This window comes from Ascaphus truei, chromosome 3 (genome assembly GCF_040206685.1).
Source record: "Ascaphus truei isolate aAscTru1 chromosome 3, aAscTru1.hap1, whole genome shotgun sequence".
Taxonomy (NCBI): Eukaryota; Metazoa; Chordata; class Amphibia; order Anura; family Ascaphidae; genus Ascaphus; species Ascaphus truei.
Genome location: NC_134485.1, coordinates 253,009,802 through 253,029,763, shown reverse-complemented (window position 1 = coordinate 253,029,763; position 19,962 = coordinate 253,009,802). Strand labels below are relative to the sequence as shown.

General features: G+C 44.9%; 1 protein-coding gene across 1 annotated transcript in view; it reads left to right on the top strand.

The window, feature by feature from the left end:
* GRK1 (G protein-coupled receptor kinase 1) overlaps positions 1-19,962 on the top strand; it is a 50,783-nt gene that overhangs the window by 11,441 nt on the left and 19,380 nt on the right. The window contains exons 2-5 of the mRNA XM_075590621.1: positions 7,209-7,336; positions 8,197-8,354; positions 10,551-10,634; positions 14,592-14,716. Of these exons, the coding sequence (XP_075446736.1) occupies positions 7,209-7,336; positions 8,197-8,354; positions 10,551-10,634; positions 14,592-14,716 (495 nt within the window). The remainder of the gene's footprint in view (positions 1-7,208; positions 7,337-8,196; positions 8,355-10,550; positions 10,635-14,591; positions 14,717-19,962) is intronic.

The following is a 19,962-nucleotide window of genomic DNA, read 5'->3' as shown; positions in this document are numbered from 1 at the left end:
GAATATGTTCCTCTGGTTCACAGGCCCTCTCTTTGGGGCCATAGCTCATCCACTGGATCAGGTATTCCAATTTTCCCCTGTATAATTTGGAGTCCAGGAATTTCTTTACAATGAATTCCTCCTCACCATCAACCTGGACAGGGTCAGGAGGAAAAGAGCACCCAGGGAAGGGATTCTCCTGAAAAGACTTCAGTAAAGAGGCGTGGAACACTGAGTTAAGTTTTATGAAATGAGGAGCTCCAATCAAAATGTGACAGGAATGCTAAAATCCTAAAGGGACCAATACATTTTTAGCCCAGCTTGATGGGTGTAGATTCTTTGTAACAAGCCAGACCTTGTCTGCTTTCTGGAATTCCCTGTACCCCTCTGTCGGATATGATGCTGTTCAGGACTGTGTAAGGCCAGAAAACCTCCCACATAACCGGCAACCTGCCCTGCTGTAGGGATATAAAAAAGTTACTAATTTTTGTGAGTCGGTCAAAAACCACCAGGATGGTATTGTTTCCCCTGGATGGGGGCAGCTCTACAATGAAATTCATAGAGAGGGACCCCCAATTGATGTGTTGGCACCGGGAATAGTTGGAGCAAGTCCAGAGGGGAGGCATGAGGGTTTTTTTCCTAGCACAGGTCTCACAATAGAGGACATACTTATTGACTTCTTGTGGCAATTTGGGCAACCAAAAAGAGCAGGACAAAAGCTCCTGAGTCTTTTAGACTACTGGGTGACCAGGTTTAGAGTTGTGCATTAATTTTAACCTTACCCCTTCCGGGACGAACATACGGCCCTGCAACATTAGTTCAACATCCCTTGTGGGATTTCTTAGAAATGAGTTTGTGGAGTAGGCTCCCTTAATGTGTGAGAGAAGGTGACACCAAGGAAAGGCTTTTGAGGCAGAATTGGATCTTCACATTTAAAACTCGATGACACAAGTAGAAAATCTAGATAAATCATCTGCTTTTTGAATCTTAGAGCCAGGGCGGTAGGAGATCACGAAGTTGAAGCATGAGAAGAATAAGGCCCACTGGGCTTGTCGGGCAAGCAGTCTCTCTGCCAAGCAGATGAATTCCAGGTTTTGGTGATATGTGAGGATGGTAACTGGGTGAGTGGCTCCTTCTAAGAGGTGGTTCCATTCAGAGAAGACTGCCTTAATTGCCAAGAGTTCCTTATTCCCAATATCGTAATTTTTCTCTGCTCATGACATTTGGTATGAATGCAATGCACAAGGGTAAATTAGTATCTTTGGCCCTCTTTTTTGGGAGCGGATAGCTCCAATGGCTGAGTCAAAAGCATCAACCTGCACTATAAATGTGTAACGCTTGACTGCCCGCAGACCTAGCCAGTCCCCAATACTGTGGTGGATAAGGGTATAACACGCACCCACAGCAGTGAGGGCGTGCCCGGAGTGTGGTATGATGCGTTGCCGGGCCTGGTGAGAAAGGGTTAGCCTGATACTTGCCGCGTCCAGGGTGACAGAGGTCCGAGGGTAAAGATCTGAAAGTCGTAGGCCAGGGGCAGGAGAGAGCAGCGTAGTGAGGTCCAAAGCCGAGTCTAGGGAGTAGCGAGGTACACGAAGTCTAACGAGAGCCGAGATCAAATCCAAGGGTATCAAATGAGGGCAGGGACTGGAGCGAGAGCTGTAACACAAAAGAGAGCCAGGCATAGACCTCCGTACAACAAGAGCCACAGGAAAACTATGCAGAGCGAGGAAGGAGAGGGCAGACAGGAACTATAAATGCCGGAGAACCAATGGGAGCAAGAGGCGGAGCGGGGGCTTGACTGAGCGGTCCCAGGGATAGGTTAGGATGCCTGGTGTGGTGTTCCCTAGTGGGAATAGCCTCCAGCTGCTGGGAGGTGGAGCCAAGGCTGCAGGAGGAGTGTAGAAGAGGACGGGTGCACGCGCGCCCTGTAACACTCCCGTGCGCCCCTGCAGCATGTGGGCGGAGGCGGCGTGTGCCGCGGAGGAGTGGCGTTGCGTCCGACCAAAGCGGGTAAGGAGCTGACGGGGAGGGGGCCTGGGACGAGCGGCAGTACTGGGAGCCGGGGTGACGGGGACCCGCTGTAAGGTGCGCTTCCCCCGATCCCTTACAGTACCCCCCCCCTTGAGGATCGGACTCTGGACGATCCTCCCAAGGCTTGTGAAGAAATGTCCGACAAAATTGTTTAAGTAGAGCTGGGACATGAATGTGATGACAAGGTACCCAAGAACGTTCCTCTGGACCATATCCCTTCCAATGAACGAGGAATTGAAGGTTTTCCCTGGAAAGTCATGAATCGAGAATGGACTGGACTTCAAATTCTTTTTGCCCCTGTATCACGACGGGGTTGAGTCTATGAGGACGGTCCGGAAAATGTACTTTCTGGATGAAGGGCTTCAGAAGGGAAATGTGGAACACTGAGGGTATCCTCATGGTGGAAGGTAGCGAAAGCCGATACGCTACCGGGATAATCCGTTCGAGGACCTTGAAGGGACCGAAGAATCTGGGTGCCAGCTTCTGAGAAGGAGTTTTAAGCTTGATATTTTTAGAGGAAAGCCAAACTTTGTCCCCAGGTTTATACTCTGGTACCACCTGACGTCGCCGACCTGCTTGGGCCTTTTGTTTTTGGACAGCCCCTTGCAAGGCTTTTTGGATCCTTTTCCAGGAGACTTGTAAATTAGAAACTTGGATATCTGCTGCCGGTACACAAGATGGAAAGGAAGAGAGGGGAAGACTGCTAGGGTGGAACCCATAATTAATGAAGAAAGGCGACTCTTGCGTGGATTCATTCCTCAGCGAATTAATCGCGAACTCCGCCCAGGGTAATAGATCTACCCAGTTGTCTTGAAATTCCGACACGAAACATCTAAGATACTGCTCCAAGGTCTGGTTCATTCTCTCCGTCTGGCCGTTGGTCTGTGGGTGATAACCCGAGGAGAAGAGGAGGGATATGCCAAGTCTCTGAGAGAAAGCTCGCCAAAACTTAGAAATGAATTGTGTGCCCCTGTCCGAGACAATGGTGAGTGGAACGCCGTGTAGCCTGAAAATCTCTTTAGAAAATATGTCGGCCAAGGTAGCCGAATTGGGAAGACCCTTGAGGGGTACAAAGTGCGTGTGCTTGGAAAATCTGTCCACTACTACAAGGATCGTATTCATCCCTTTAGAGGGTGGGAGTTCTACAATAAAGTCCATGGATATATGTTTCCAAGGCCGTTCAGGGATAGTAAGGGGCAGGAGAAGCCCAGATGGTTTGTGTCGGGCGGACTTGCTCTGAGCGCACACCGGACAAGCTCTCGTGAAAGCAAAAATGTCTTTGCTCATTCTAGGCCACCAAAAGGTCCATTTGATTAAATCCACTGTCCTTTTGAAGCCCGGATGGCCCGCTGATCTGGAAGAATGCCCCCACTTCAGGATCTTGTGGCGAAAACGTGGCACCTTTAATCTCCTAGGGATATGAGCCTGGGCTTTGGTGATCTCATCCAGGATATCGAAAGTATTGGCAGAAATTATGTATTTGGCAGGCAGAATTGTCTCCGAAGATTCATTAGATCCTTCCTCAGTAGAGAAGTGGCGAGAAAGTGCGTTGGCCTTGATATTCTTGGTACCAGGAATATACAAATCATGTAATTGAATCGGGAAAAAAAAAGTGCCCAACGTGCTTGCCGGGATCCCAGACGACGAGCCCCCTCAATGTACAATCAGTTTTTGTGATCGGTGAGAATTGCCACTGGCTCTTTGGTACCCTCGAGGAGGTGTCTCCATTCTTGCAAGGCTAACTTGATAGCCATGAGTTCTTGGTTCCCAACATCATAATTTCTCTCGGCCTAAGATAATTTCCTTGATAAGAACTCACAAGGATGGAGTTTTTCCATCTGCCCCGGCTCCAACATCGGAAGCGTCAACTTCAAGGGTGAAGGGAAGAGATGTGTCTGGGTGACGAAGGATGGGGGCGGAGACGAAGGCTCCTTTGAGGAACTCAAAGGTTTTGATGGCGTCAGGGGACCATGCTGATGGGTCAGCCCCCTTCTTGTTAAGAGTGGTAATGGGTAGAGCAATAGTGGAAAAATTACGGATGAATTTCCGATAGTAGTTTGAGAATCCAAGGAAACGCTGGACAGCTTTTAGGGAGTTCGGTAACGGCCAATCTAGAACAACCTTCAATTTCTCAGGATCCATGGTGAAGCCTTTGTCGGAAATTATATAGCCTTGAAGGCTGTGGATGATAGGTGGAAGAGACATTTCTCCATCTTCGCGTAGAGGCTATTTGCGCGAAGCCGAGCGAGGACCACCCTGGTGTGATGAATGTGCTCCTCAAGGTTTTTGGAGAAAATTAGGATGTCGTCTAGGTATACTATGATGAAATTACCCAAAATGTCCCGGAAGATGTCATTCATAAATTCTTGGAAGATAGCTGGCCGAACGGCATCACTAGATATTCACAATGGCCCGTGCGTGTGTTGAATGCAGTCTTCCACTCGTCACCCTCGCGTATTCGGATTAGATTGTAAGCTCCTCTCAGGTCAAGTTTGGAGAATACAGAGGCTCCTTGGAGCCGGTCAAAGAGTTCCGAAATTAGAGGAAGGGGGTACCGGTTTTTAACTGTGATCTTGTTAAGCCCACGAAAGTCGATACAGGGTCTTAAGGAGCCATCCTTCTTCTTCACGAAAAAGAATCCTGCCCGGCCAGGGAAGTGGAGTTCCGAATAAAACCTCTGTTGAGATTCTTCTGGATGTAAGTCGTCATAGTCTCGGTTTCGGTCTCGGGCACGGAGAGGGGATATGAAGTTGCCACCAGACCCGGAGTCGATGAATGCTGCCACCACTACCCGGACATTGGGACCCTCGAGGGTTATAGGCAAAATAATTCTCTTCGGGAGCTCTTTGGGAGGAGAGGGGCAAGGAGAGATGGTACCCAGTAAAAGCCCCTCAACCTTTACTGGGCGTTCTCGTTTCCCGGTCTCAGGCGGCAGTGACGTACTTGGTGGTCCGGGGAACCACAGTAGAAGCAGAGGCCCTCATTTCGGCGGTGTGTTCTTTCAGCGTCCGGAGCTGTTGACTACCGATCTGCATCGGTTCAGGAGCGTCCAATGCTGGAAAGGCCAAGGGAGGAGACCTAGGAGAAGCAGGCGTGGGCGGCATAAATCGGGGACGCTGGCGCTCCTGACGTCTCTCTTGAATACGCTGGTCCACCCGGATGCTGAGGGTAATGAGATCCTCTAAAGATGTGGGACGAGCGTGAGCTGCCAGATCGTCCTTGAGGGTTTCGGACAATCCTTGCCAGTATGCCGCGGAAAGGGCTTCATCATTCCACCGAGTCTCCGCAGCGATTGTGCGGAACTCCACCGCATATCTTGCAGCCGACCTGCGACCCTGGGAGAGATGAAACAAGGAAGAAGCGGCAGTTTCCCTACGCGCTGGCATATCAAAGACCTGCTGGAATTCTCGCAGAAATCTGGGGCAATCCTGCGTTATCTCAGATCTGTGTTCCCAGAGAGGCGAAGTGGAAGCGAGAGCGTCGCCCGTCAGCAGGGCGTAGATATAGGCCACCTTAGAGCAATCTGTGGGAAACCGAGACGGGGACATCTCGAACTGGACGTCACATTGGTTCAAGAATCCCTGGCAAGTAAGGGGATCTCCGGCATACCGGTTGGGTGGTGGGATATGTGGCTCCGAGATGCCCATAGGTACTGGGGCAGGAGGGGATGGTGCAACTGGCGGGTCCCGCAGGGAAAGGTTTGAAAGTTGCTGTGCCACGGCCGTTACTTGATCGCTCAGGAATTGCCAGTGATCCATGGATACACCTTGGCCCACCTCAGGGGGGTCTGCATTTGGTGGGCTCTGCATAATGTAATGCTTGACTGCCCACAGACCTGGCCAGTCCCCAATACTGAGGTGGGTAAGGGTATAACACGCACTCACAGCAGTGAGGGCGTGCCCGGAGTGTGGTATGATGCATTGCCGGGCCTGGTGAGAAAGGGTTAGCCTGATACTTGCCGTGTCCGGGTGCCAGAGGTCCGATGGTAAAGATCCGTAAGCCATAGGTCAGGGGCAGGAGAGAGCAGCGTAGTGAGGTCCAAAGCCGAGTCCAGGGAGTAGCGAGGTACACGAAGTCTAACGAGAGCCGAGATCAAAACCAAGGGTATCAAACGAGGGCAGGGACTGGAGCGAGAGCTGTAACACAAAAGAGAGCCAGGCATAGACCTCCGTACAATAAGAGCCCTTACAAAATGGAAGTTTGGGGGTTGGATGAATGAGGACAGAAGCAGAGGTAAAGAGAAACTTTCGTCGTTAAAAGGCCGAGTTAGCTTCTGGTGATCATTCAAAATGAACTTCTGTGAGTTTGGTGAGTTTGGGTGATGGTAGCAATTAGACTGGAGAAGTTTTTGATGAAGCTTCTATAGAAATTAGCAAAGCCCCCAAATCTCTGAACATCCTTCTCGTTTTTTGGGATTGGCCATTCCACAACAGCCTGAATCTTAGTAGGATCCATACTCAAACCTTCAGGGGAGATGATATATCCAAGGAATTGCATGCAGGTCTTTTCTAATTTTTCCAGCATGATATATAATTGATATATAGACGTTCCAGGACTATACAGACACGTTTTTGATGATCTTGTAGATTATCCGAGAAAATCAGTATATCGTCCAGATAAACAACCACGAATTAGTCCAGGAGGTCTTGAAGAGGAAATGCTGAAAAGTGACTGGAGCGTTCCACTCATCTCCCGGTCAGATATAAACTAGATTATAAACTCTCTGCAGGTCAAGCTTTGTAAAGATTTTGGCAGATCGTAATCTTTCCAGGAGTTCTGTGATCAAAGGTAGTGGGTACCTATTTTTAATTGTGATGTCGTTCAACGAATAGGGGGGGATTTCTTCTTTGAGTGCTTCCATTACTGTTTTTCCATACACTTTTAACATAGGGCTGAAATACAAAACTTTCGGTTTTGCTACTTAGAAATCTATACATAGCTGTGTGCTTGTATTTAAATCCATACTATGCATTGATGGGGGATGGTGCACACAAAGTAAAATAATTTGAAAAGCTGTACAAAGATATTTTTTTGAATAAACCGCAATTACATTTTGTACTTATCTTTACTTCTGTATTCTGTAAATTCTAGACAACACAATGGTCTGTACAGAACATTTTTTTTAAAGTTTCTTTTGTGATCATGAAACCACTAGAACTGCAGACTTCTGCATCAAATTCTCCCTCTTGTGTTTATAGGGTGCTATGGTGGAAAAAAGGATTCTTGCAAAGGTCCATAGTAGATTTATTGTCTCACTGGCATATGCATTCCAAACCAAAACTGAAGTCTGCCTGGTGATGACTATAATGAATGGTGGTGACCTAAGGTAAGTAGCAAACATTTTAGACTTTGACTTTGTGTTGTAGATAATATCAGTACTTTATAAAACACCTTTAATAATCTACTTTTCTGACTAAGCGTATGCTAGGCCTATTATTAGCTGTCTGCGCGTCTATATGTAAATTATGGGAATAAGGTCATGTGAACAAAATTCTTAGAATATTGATCTGGTAAACATTGACTGGTAAGGCTAAATCTTGTTAATTTACATAAAGATTGCCTCTATGAGACATGATTGCCCATAGTTACAAAGTGATGCTATTCCATGACACCTTTTGGCACCAGAAGACAAATGATTGACCATTCACTTGAATGAACAGTGTCTTCCAGTACTGGAAAGTGTCTTATAGAATAACACCGCTTATTGAATATGAGCCTACAGTATATCATGCTGATTTGTATTGTCATGTTTATTCTTATTTGTCATCACTTAGGGCCTTATTCTATGTAGGATAAAGTGGTACTGTAGTTCCGGTCGACTTCAGTTGAAAATCCTCAATGAAGTCTATTGGGATTTAAAGCTGAAAACCGCCTGAATGGCCACACTTCATCGCATATAAAATTACCCCTTTAGTTGTTGGTGTTTATCATTTGCGTTCATATTGTTTGCTCTGCCACACACACCAACGTAATATCACGGTAAAAAATTATAATCCCTCTAAACTAGACGAGCCTTTCAGGATTCTGACGCAGATGAGGCTAATCATAGATGAGCAAAAGCAAATAAAGCAATGCAGTTATATCTGTGCAGCGAATGGTATGGTTGTGAATGAAGAGTGCAACGAAAATGCACTGTCCCGATTATTTATAAAATGATGTGCTTTCCGACACTTTGTTTGTGTTTAGGTTTCACATTTACAATGTTGATGAAGAAAACCCAGGCATTGATGAGCCCAGAGCTTGTTTTTACACTGCTCAGATTATATGCGGGATGGAACACTTACACCAAAACAGAATCGTCTACCGAGACCTTAAACCAGAAAATGTGTTGTTAGATAATGACGGTATGTTTATTTTTGCTGCACGGTGTTGGCTTTGATATATGATGAACACTTTTATTTTCAGTTGATAATGTGAAGGCAATTACTGAGGAATATCAAGCAACAGGAAGATGCTTTATTTGTTCTATATTCTATAGTAGGGAATTGACAAGAAAATGTCAAGGAAAATGTAAATGGTTGCGTGTACCAGTAATAATCCCTTAAGAACATTTATAAAAAGCCATTAATTTTGTTTTAAGCCTAGGTATGATTGTTTAGATTAACTCTGGGTTGACACTTATTGGCCTGATTGTATTGGCTTGTTTGTGTCCTATTTTCTTGGATCAGCATAACATATACAGTATATATAAAGAATGCTGTACATTGGCTATGAACGACATGTTTGTCTCATCTTGAGAAACATTAATACTAAACTCACCAAAAAATCATCTGAACAAGGAACCTATGAAGCCTTGAAAGGACATGCATACCAATATCTGTATAATAATATCTATATCTATATAACGGTACAGTGCCTAAATATATATGTATAGATATCTATTAAATACAATGTTAAACTAAAAGACCATTTTATTTAATAGATATCTATACATACATATTTAGGTACTGTACCGTGTATAAGTTTCACTGGATGTGCACTGAGCTCTGTCTGTGTTTCATGTTCTGTCTCTGGTTTTAAATGTATAAACAGCTTGCAGCGCTTTGCTGCGTTGAAGAACATTTTATGGCTGTGGTTCTACTAATGAAGATCTGTTCTTTTTTCCCCCAACAAAATCATTGGTATTTGGTAGTAGTCATGCAAACAGTAATGCACTTGGTGCACATACAGTGATTTCTTTAATGAACTCGTGTGTATTCACCTTTAAGGCAAGATAGCCTCAGCATAAATAAACACTGATTACATAAAAAGACAATCTGTCATGATTTCTGTCACATGTGCTTACAGTATAATGGAAATAAGAATGTATATCCCATCGGTCCAATGGGAATGTTAGAGAGTGGGTTAGGCCACACCTAAGTCACACAATGCATATATGCATATGCAAAATAGACCTGGGAAAGTGTTTGCAAACATTGGTTGTGTTGATCCATTCACTTGAAGATGTCCATTAGTTGATCAATGTAACAGGATTAGTAGGGGATACCATTTGTAAACAGTATGACTTTAAAACAAAAGTAGCCAAACGGCAGCAAGCGCAAAATAATGGCACCAGATTTATTCAAAGAAAAACTCCAATTGCTTTCATTGGGATTGCTTTTTCCTGGTTTGGCAGCCATAAGACCCTCTAAGTTCTATTGAAGTGACACCTTTGTGGTCCTGCTAACCGATTTGAGAAGCTAATTTGAAACAAATGCAGTTTTGCGTTTGCTCAAAAATGCCTATCACACGTGACACATACAGTGAATTCCCGTGTTGCTTATTAGTATCTCATCTTTTCACCTGTTTATACATTTCCTTGATGCTTGTATTACAGTGAGCGTGGCACTTGAAGCAGAAGTCGCGGTTTTTTTTGGTGTTATTTTTTTTTTTAACTTACTTTAAAAGATGTCCTCTTACCCTATTCAATGCTGATTGTATTTCCGATGCTTCGTTCAGGAGGTGCAAGCGTTGGACAGATTAAGTGCCCGGGCGGATAACATGTAACTCCTTTCGGAGACCACTGCGGTGCAAAGGTTACCATGGTAACCACGGACACCAGCGCTTAAGAAAATCATGATTTGTACAATACCAACAATGTTTTCATAAAAAAAAAAAATGCTCAAGTAGTAAGATACTAACATTATGGCCCTTGTAGTATATAGTAACAAATTGGTGCTATTGCACTTTGTGGAATAAGGGCTTAAACTCATATAGACTTCTGGTTTGCTGCTTTACATAGGCCAGGGGGGCTCAGCTCCTGATCTTAAGCTTCACCCCCCCCCCCCAACAGGTCATGTTTCCAGGATATTCCAGCTTCAGCACAGGTGGCTCAATCAGAGGCTCAGTCTGATTAAGCCAAATGTGCTGAAGCAGGGACTGATTGAGACACCTGTGCTGAAGATGGGATATCCCGAAAACCTGACCTGTTGGGGGGGGGGGGGGGGGGAAGGGGGGGGTGGGGTGGCTTGAGTACTGGAGTTGAACCCCCCTGAAGTAGGCTCATAGGACAGAAGGTGAATGTCTCGTGCTGTAGAACAAATCTTATATTTACTTTTCAGGAAATGTCCGCATTTCTGACCTTGGGCTTGCTGTGCAATTGAAGGAGAAGAAAACAAAAACCAAAGGTTACGCAGGGACTCCAGGTAAGAGAAATACAGATAAGTCTGCAGAAATGAATAAGGCATTAACACCTTTGCTGCCAGAGGGGAATGATGGCACTGCACAGCAATGTGTTGCATTCCTCTGTGGCAGCGAGAGGAATTAATACATTGGCTCTATTTCACAGATATGTTTGCACTCCAATGGGGTGATGTATCAAGGCAATTTTGCTGCACAATTGTTGCAGATAGCATGATTTATACCACTAAGCATTCAAGAGTCATGGTACTTTGCTCCAATTTTGCTCAGTGTGTGTCTGCTTGTGTTTTGGGAACTACTAATAAGAGGAGTTAGGAAAAAGTTACATGACAAGACTCATTAAAGGGACAGCCTCCCTAAGGCCTTACTTCCTCCCCCCCCCAAACCAGAATCAAAGCCCAACGACTGACACAAAACACAGCCACATATTATCCCCTTCGATGCACTTATGACGTACACAGTACGTCATGGCCTTTTCCAACTTTTCTATGTAGTGTTCGTGATCAGCACAGGAGTGCTGGTATTGAATTGAACACAAGGGGAGGAGCATCGCCTTCCTTTCCAGTATCCGAAACAATGAAGCAATCACGTGATCGCTTAGGAAATCGCTCATGAACACTGAAAGGGTTCCAAGAATAATATATTATAGTGTGATTGACCCAGCCTAGTGAACATAAAATAGGGAAATTGAGGCCCACCAATGTGAGCTAGATGACCCAACCAAGCCAGCCAAGTTCATATGCGTATAGGCCAAGCCCCCCAACACAACCTTTGGATAAGACTAGTTGGCTTGCCTAGCAAAGCCTTGCCCCAACACACTTGGAGCTGTTGTGCCAAACAAATAAAAATATATATAACTACACCTTTTTGTTTACATATATCTATTACTGTTTGTTGTACATTTTATTATCATTATTTATTTTTTGTGTAACAAACCAACACAATACAAGCAAACCCCAACTGGCACAAATTAAAAGGAGGGGAGTGGAATGCTGCTGGAAGAAAATATAAGTTTCTTGCCACTGGGGTCCCCTTTAAAAGCACAGTCCCCACCACACAAAGTTTCCAGTCACCATTTGCTCAATTTTCCTTCCTGCCCAGCCAGTTAATGTCTTTCTGTCTGGCCTGAGACTTGACTAACTGGCCAAAGCCATGGGCTCCATTTTTTAAGCTTTCCAACAGCTTTTTACAATACTATGAATAATATACTGTGTCTATGTGAGGGCCTTTTGCAACTTTTATCAACACCACAAACATTGAGGACTGAAGTGGTGTAAACGTCACTGTCGGACAATCATTATGAATAAGTTGTAGTCAGTAGAAAAGTGATAACAAATCTCCATCATCCAGCAATGATAAACCCCACTTCTAAGCATATTCACGTTTCAGACAGGTCAATAAACTTGCCGTACCGCATACTCACACTGCATACAGTACACTTTTTGCTTCTTATCCTCGTTAACATGCATCCCTTATCCTATGTTAAAGTGGATAAGAAGGGATGAATAATTATGCACTATGAGTGCTCATTTGCATGCCATTCCCCAGAAACCCTGGCTCTAGTGGAAGCTACATATGCTGTATGATTGTATGATTATGGGTTAAGGCCAGAGGGGACGGGTCTGAAACGTACATTTGCTCTCCACTTCCAGTATATTAAGTCTTCTAAAGTATATTGTGATGCCCACACCACGTTGTAGCATTTTTAGTCCCAGATTAAGGCAGGAAATGTAATATTTCTCTAGATTGGCTTTATTTACAGGGATAAATAATATACTAATAGGCCCACCGGTCCTTTAAGTCAAAACTAAATCATAAAATAAACTTCTACTCCTCTTAGGAGACTAACTACACATAAAGCTTTAACCCTTAATACCCGAATGGACAGCTAAAATGATTACCACCGTAAACAGCTACTATTATGACTGAACATATAAAGTCTCTGTACACAGCAAGAAAGGGTTTCGCTTATCTGTTAGTCCAGGGTTTGGAGCAGATGACCCCACTTCAGCGCGGTCTCGTGTCCTTCCTTCCTAGGGAAGCTCGGCCCCACGAGAGGTCAGAGAATCTCTCCTCTGTAAGTCCAATATTAAGGATAGGACACCCCTGCTTTAGCACAGTCTCTCGTCCTTCCTTCTTCTTCCTGGGATTAACAACCCAGGCAGTCCCAGCAGGCTCTGCGACCACCGGCCAGCAGGTCTAGGAGGCTGTGCCAGCTTCCACAGCTGTGGAGAAATCTTAACTGTCCCCTTCTCTCTGGGACAGCAGTCAGTCTCTCAGCATGGCAGCTTTCAGTCTGTATTTTAAAACACTTCCTTGTTCAGTCTGCTCAATTAGGCAGCAGCTGCTGCTGGGTTCTCTAGGGAGATTAACTCTCTGTGTGTTGGAAAGTCCCATAGCTGCCCTATTTCAGCACCCAGATGACAGTGATGGTATCACAATATAGTCTTACCGCACTTCTTATTAGATTATAGTGCATAAACATAGAGCATAACCATTGCAACTGAGGAAGGGGTTAACCCCAGGATTGTGTATCCTGATTTCTACAATAAATGCAAAAAATAATAATGTGTTGTTGTGAAACTACTTTTTGAAAAGTGTGGCTACTGAATATTTCAGTTAAGTCTTCTAAAGTACAGCACTTTCAGGACAACATACATTGGTCCAGGGCCTGGTGTCAGGGGGCCGGGTGCCCTGCTGGAGATCCACAGAGGTGCATGTCATACGGGGCCTGCTGGCGGATGCCCATGAAGGTGCCTGAAGGAAGGCCCTCTTGACAGCCACCTCCATGGCTTCCTTCCAGCAGGAACTCTGCGGGCTCCTTCACAGGTATCTAGGAGGATGCCCCATCTCCCAAAGCTACAGATAGGCACACTCGCCCCCACTTGTTTCCCAGGCCCATACTTACCCTCCCCTCAAGAACATACCTACCACACTAGACCTATAACTACCCTCTCTTCCAAGTCTATAACGCTCCCCCAGGCTCCTTCTCCTCCCTCCCCCAAGGCACATAACTAAACTAATAGTCTACAAATGTTGAAAATTCAAGACCATAGTCACTCTACCCACTCCTACCAAAATCTCTCCAAGAGCAAACCGCCAAATCATCCAGGATGTCTCAAGGAACCCCAGAGTAACATCCAAGGATCTGCAGGACACTCTCGCCTTGGCTATTGCGAGTGTTCATGACTCAACTATCAGAAAAAGACTGAACAATAATTGTGTTCATGGAAGAATAGCCGGAAGGAAAGCACTGCTCTCTAAAAAGAAAATTGCTGCCCGTCTGAAGTTTGCCAATGTTCTCTGGACGGACGAGTCAAAGTTAGAACTTTTCGACCTAAATGAGAAACGTTATGTTTCGCGAAAGCCAAACACTGCTTTTGAATAGAACTTCTTCCCAACCGTCAAGCATGGTGGTGGTAGTGTGGTGGTTTGGGGCTGCTTTGTTGCCTCAGGACCTGGATGGCTTGCCATCATTGACTCAACCATGAATTACGCATTGTACCAGAAGATTCTAGAGGAGAATATCAGGCCATCCGTCCATGAGCTGAAGCTGAACCGAAAGTGGGCCATGTGTCGAAGCAATTCTGTAAGGACGAATGGGCCAAAATTCCTCCAAACCGATGGACTGCTTAGTTAAAGTCATTGCTGCTCAAGGGGATGGCCCCAAATACTGAATCTAAAGATTCACATACTTTTTCACACATTGATATTGAATATTGAATCATTTGTGGATAAATAAATGTTAAAAAAAGTATAATGTGTTTGTTATTTGTTTGATCAGGTTATCTTTATCTATTATTAGGACGTATATTAAGTTCTAATAACATTTTAGATTTTAATACATGAAATATGTGAAAATCCGAAGGGTTTCACAAACTTTTTCTTGCCACTGTATAGCTTTACTTTAACTTAATGCATATCCACATTGTAATGCTATTGTGATTAATTTTATTTTATAGGGTTCATGGCTCCTGAGTTATTGCAAGGTGAAGAATATGATCATTCAGTAGATTATTTCTCACTGGGTGTTACATTGTATGAAATGGTTGCAGCACGTGGCCCCTTCCGAAGCAGAGGAGAAAAGGTATTGACACTACTCCCACTTAACAGTTGATACAGTGTCCTAAATAAATATGAATATATAAATATGAATATATATATATATATATAATCAAAAAATAAATAGATGATACCGTTCTGTGGCTAACGAAATGCTTTTATTTGTGCGAGCTTTCGAGATACACTGATCTCTTCTTCCGCCGATGTTACAATGAATGAAGCAAGCAAAAGGTATACTATAAACAGTGTCTATTGGAATGTTATCTGTGCTGGTCCTTACCCCGGTGTGGATGTGTTTTATGGCTGGAGGTGTCAAAGGTTCCTCCACACACACCTTTTGTAAAGCACTGTATATACTGAGGGCTCTCCATTCATGTTAATTCACACTGATACACATACACACTCTTTCATCACTTGCTTTCAGGAACCTTTTGACACCTCCAGCCATAAAACACATCCACACCGGGGGAAGGACCAGCACAGATAACATTCCAATAGACACTGTTTATAGTATAGCTTTTGCTTGCTTCATTCATTGTAACATCGCCGGAAGAAGAGATCAGTGTATCTCGAAAGCTCGCACAAATAAAAGCATTTCGTTAGCCACAGAACGGTATCATCTATTTATTTTTTGATTATTGAAGCTCGGCTAACACGGTACTGATACACCTCTACATATATATATATATATATATATATATATATATATATATATATATATATATATATATATATATATATATATGTGTGTGTTACTGTGCTTCAAACAAGGGAGTAACATCCCATTACATGTAATATATGCATATGTATATAAGATAAAACTGTATATACCAATATAAAAATATAGAGTTTAAGCAGGGGATATACATGGAATTTTATTGAGTGGTCATCATTGCTGTAAAAAGGCGAGAAACTCACGGATAAACTTAATGAGAGGTTGAGTGTTGCATGCATGTACAGATTTAGTGGGGTGTCAGTAAGGACAGGACTGGAGGATTCAGATTAAGTAAGGAAATAGGAAAGGTTATTTTTTTGATATTATGTGATCTACACCTGCATTTCAATTGTATGAGATAGGAAACACTGTGAAGCTCGTAATCCACACAGCAACAATGTTATAGTAATTAAGACAGGAAATGAGAATGTGAGATGGAAATGCATAAAACCAGGAAAAAGAAAGTGATACATGACATGGGATGAGAAGCATATTTGAGATACCAGGTAGATGTTTGTATCAGGGGCGCCCTATCTGTAGAGTGGGTCCTTACGCTGTGGTGGAGGTGACAGAGGGAGCCCACGAGTCTATGATTGCACAAGTTTGGTACAACTTCTGGAGGGGCCTATCGTCCGTGACCACCAGGAGGAGCTGCTGCTGCTGCCGGGTAAGATCTCACACCACATTTAGGGCCCAGGGAAGGGGTGTGGAGATGAAGGGGGGCATTTATAAATGTTGAAACGCAGCTAAAATAATATAAAATTATAAAATGTCGGAACAGAACACAGGATGGGCCCCTATAGGTGGTGGGCCACATCGTGTAGTTCAGCCACTGGTTTGTACTGTTAATCATAATTGAGAAGGGCAGAATGGTGCCAAGCAGGAATACAGATTAGGTTCTTCGTACAAATAGCATTGTTGGTACAAAATCGGCACACGTAAAACTAATTTTAAATAGCGCTTACGGGCACCTATGTACTACCCTGACATTTTTAATCTGCACCATCAGCGTAAAAAAAAAAGTTTATTTTTGCCGCACAAGAATGGACTGTGTTAGGTGCACATATGTTACGCTTAATGGTATGTACTAAAAAATATGTTTTTTGTCTACATCCCCAAAAAAGGAGAAAATGCATCAAAATCATCCGCCAACTTCAACTTGTAGTAAACCCTAAAACAGATCTATGATCATAATTAGTTGTTGCTATTATTTGGAACCAATTCAAATGTCCATACAGTATATTGGTTAACAACAAATGGTAACTGGCTGATCTTGGGTATATTTCTCTCACGTGTATTATATTTTTAGTTGTAGATCTGGTTAGAAACTTTAAAGCTGCAGTTCAGTCAATATCCTGCATGTGTGGTTTTTTTAATAAATCAGTTCTGTACTGTGAGAAAATACTTGTAGCATTTTCTTTTTTTTTTAAAAAAAAACAACTTTGAAAGACAATTTTTTATGTATTCTAATGTAACGAGCATTTTTGTTTCTATAGCAACCCTTTAGAAAGGCACAACCCCTTCCTTTAATGTAACAAGCTCTGGCACACCCCTTTGTGAGTCCTGCCTCTTCCACAGCCGTGCACGTGCATGAGCACAAATGTATCAGTCATTGCCTGGTCACATGATCTGCCCCCAGAACTGACAGAGCAGCAGCAGAAAAGGAGTAGCTCAGAATTAATTAATTAAACCTTATTCCATTGCACGTGTGTAGTTAATGTTAAATATTAACAACTCATTTAAAATCAAATCTGTATATATAATACTGTAAACAATATGTATATTTAATTTTGTGTGTATGTGAATGTGTACAATTCAATGTGTTATTAAAATTAATAATGGCTTGTTCTTGTATAGCGCTGCTAGTTTTACATAGCACTTTACAGAGACATTTTGCAGGCACAGGACCCTGCAGAGCTTAGGTGTGTATGTATGTGTTTGTATGATATAGATATATATGCACACGCACGCATATACATGCGCACGCGCACACATACACGTGCACACGCACACATATACATGCACACACAAATACATGCGCACACGCACACATACATGTGCACACGCACACATACATGCACACATATACACGCACACAAACATGCGCACACGCACACACAAACATGCGCACACGTGCACATAAACATGCGCAAACGCACATATATACACACACAAACATGCACACACGTATACATGCGTACACGCACACATACATGCGCACACGCACACAAACATGCGCACATATACATGCACACACGTATACATAAACATCCGCACACGCACACATAAACATCCGCACACGCACACATAAACATGCGCACACGCACACAAACATGCGCACACGCACACATAAACATGCGCACACGCACACGCACACATATACACTGTGTATGCGCATGTTTATGTGCGTATATATTTATGGTATTGCTTGACCTGAGGAAGAGGAAAACTCTTGAAAGCTTGTCCCATGACACAAATTGTTGGTCCAAATAAAAAAAAGGTATCAATAAATACTGAAGAACTCTATATATATATATATATATATATATATATATATATATATATATATTTATTATATATATATACTATATGTATATATGTATATGTATGTATGGATATATAGCGAAGGTCAGCAGCCGGCGGCGGAGGGAGAGAAGGACGGCATCCTGCAGCGAAGCTCGACAGCGGCAGAGGACAGCAGCCGGCGGCGGAGGGAGAGAAGGACGGCATCCTGCAGCGAAGCTCGGCAGCGGCAGAGGACAGCAGTGGTGGCGGAGGGAGAAGAGGACCATGTGAATGGGACAGGAGCGGGACAGGAGGGCGGTAGGGAGGAGTTATGCTGTAGCAGAGGCAGACACTGGAAGTCAGAGAATACTTCTGTCAGACCGCTTGTGTGTGTGTGTGTGTGTGTACACACACACACACACAAGCGGTCTGACAGAAGTATTCTACACACACACACACACACACACACACACACACACACACACACACACACACACACACACACACACACACACACACACACACACACACACACACACACACACACACACACACCTCTATCTAGACAAATCACCCAAAAATCTACTCGCCCCAGTCCCACCTTTTAAAAAAATAAATGGAATAAAATTCCTTGTAAGAACTAATAACATTTGTTTTTGACATAACCGTTTATTTATTGTATTACATTTATACTTTACTACAACTAGTCCTTGTTACTGTACATAGTTCCTTACTAATCTAGTAAAAAAAAGCCAGATATAAATGAGTGAGGGAGAGGGTGGGTGGGTGACGGAGAGGGTGGGACGGAGAGGGTGGGTGACTGGGTGGGTCGGTGAGGGAGAGGGTGGGTGACTGGGTGGGCGGGAGAGGGTGGGCGGGCGGTTAGAGGGTGGGTGGGTGGGCGGGAGAGGGTGAGTGGGTGGGTGGGCGGGAGAGGGTGAGTGGGAGAGGGTGGGTGGGCGGGAGAGGGTGAGTGGGTGGGCAGGCGGGAGAGGGTGAGTGGGTGGGTGAGTGAGTGGCCGGGTGGGCGGGAGAGAGTGAGTGGGTGGGTGGGTGGGCGGGAGAGGGTGGGTGGGTGGGCGGGTGCATCTCCCGCACGGGCAGGGAGGCAGGCACAGGGATCGGAGCATAAGGGGGCACATCTCCCGCTCTCCCCTCCCTTCCCCACCCCCCACGGGGGCAGCGCAACCCCCCTGCATCTCCTGCGCGCGCGGGCAGGGAGGCAGGCACAGGGATCGGTGCAGAAGGGGGCACATCTCCCGCTCCCCCCTGCCTTCCCCACCCCCCACAAGGCAGCGCAACCACCCTGCATCTCCCGCACGGGCAGGGAGGCGGGCAGAGGGATCTCAGCAGAAGGGGGCACATCTCCCGCTCCCCCCTCCCTTCCCCACCCCCCACAAGGCAGCGCAACCCCCCTGCATCTCCCGCACGGGCAGGGAGACAGGCACAGGGTTCGGAGCAGAAGGGGGCACATCTCCCGCTCCCCCTTCCCTTCCCCACCCCCCACAAGGCAGCGCAACCCCCCTGCATCTCCCGCGCAGGCAGGGAGGCAGGCACAGGGATCGGAGCAGAAGGGGGCACATCTCCCGCTCCCCCCTCCCTTCCCCACCCCCCACAAGGCAGCGCAACCCCCCTGCATCTCCCGCACGGGCAGGGAGGCAGGCACAGGGATCGGAGCAGAAGTGAAACAGATCTCCCGCTCCCCCCTCCCCACTGGCGGCACAAGCCCCCTCCATCTCGCGCAGGCTGACAGCCACAGGGATCGGGCAGAAGGGGGCACCACACAGCGGCAGATCGGGAGCGAGCACACGTCACTGGGAGACTCATGAATATTCATGAGTCTTCCACTGACTGCCGGAGGCAAATTATAAACAAAACCCAGCTTTTAATACGTCACAAAAATTTTGCCGATCAAGACATGGAGAACGGATTGACTGACAGCTATACAGTTCTTTAGGTAAATAGAGATTGCACACATTAAACTATTTAAGTAAAAAAATAAATTAAAAAAAAAAAAAAAAAGACTGAACTGCAGCTTTAAGAGCTTTGAA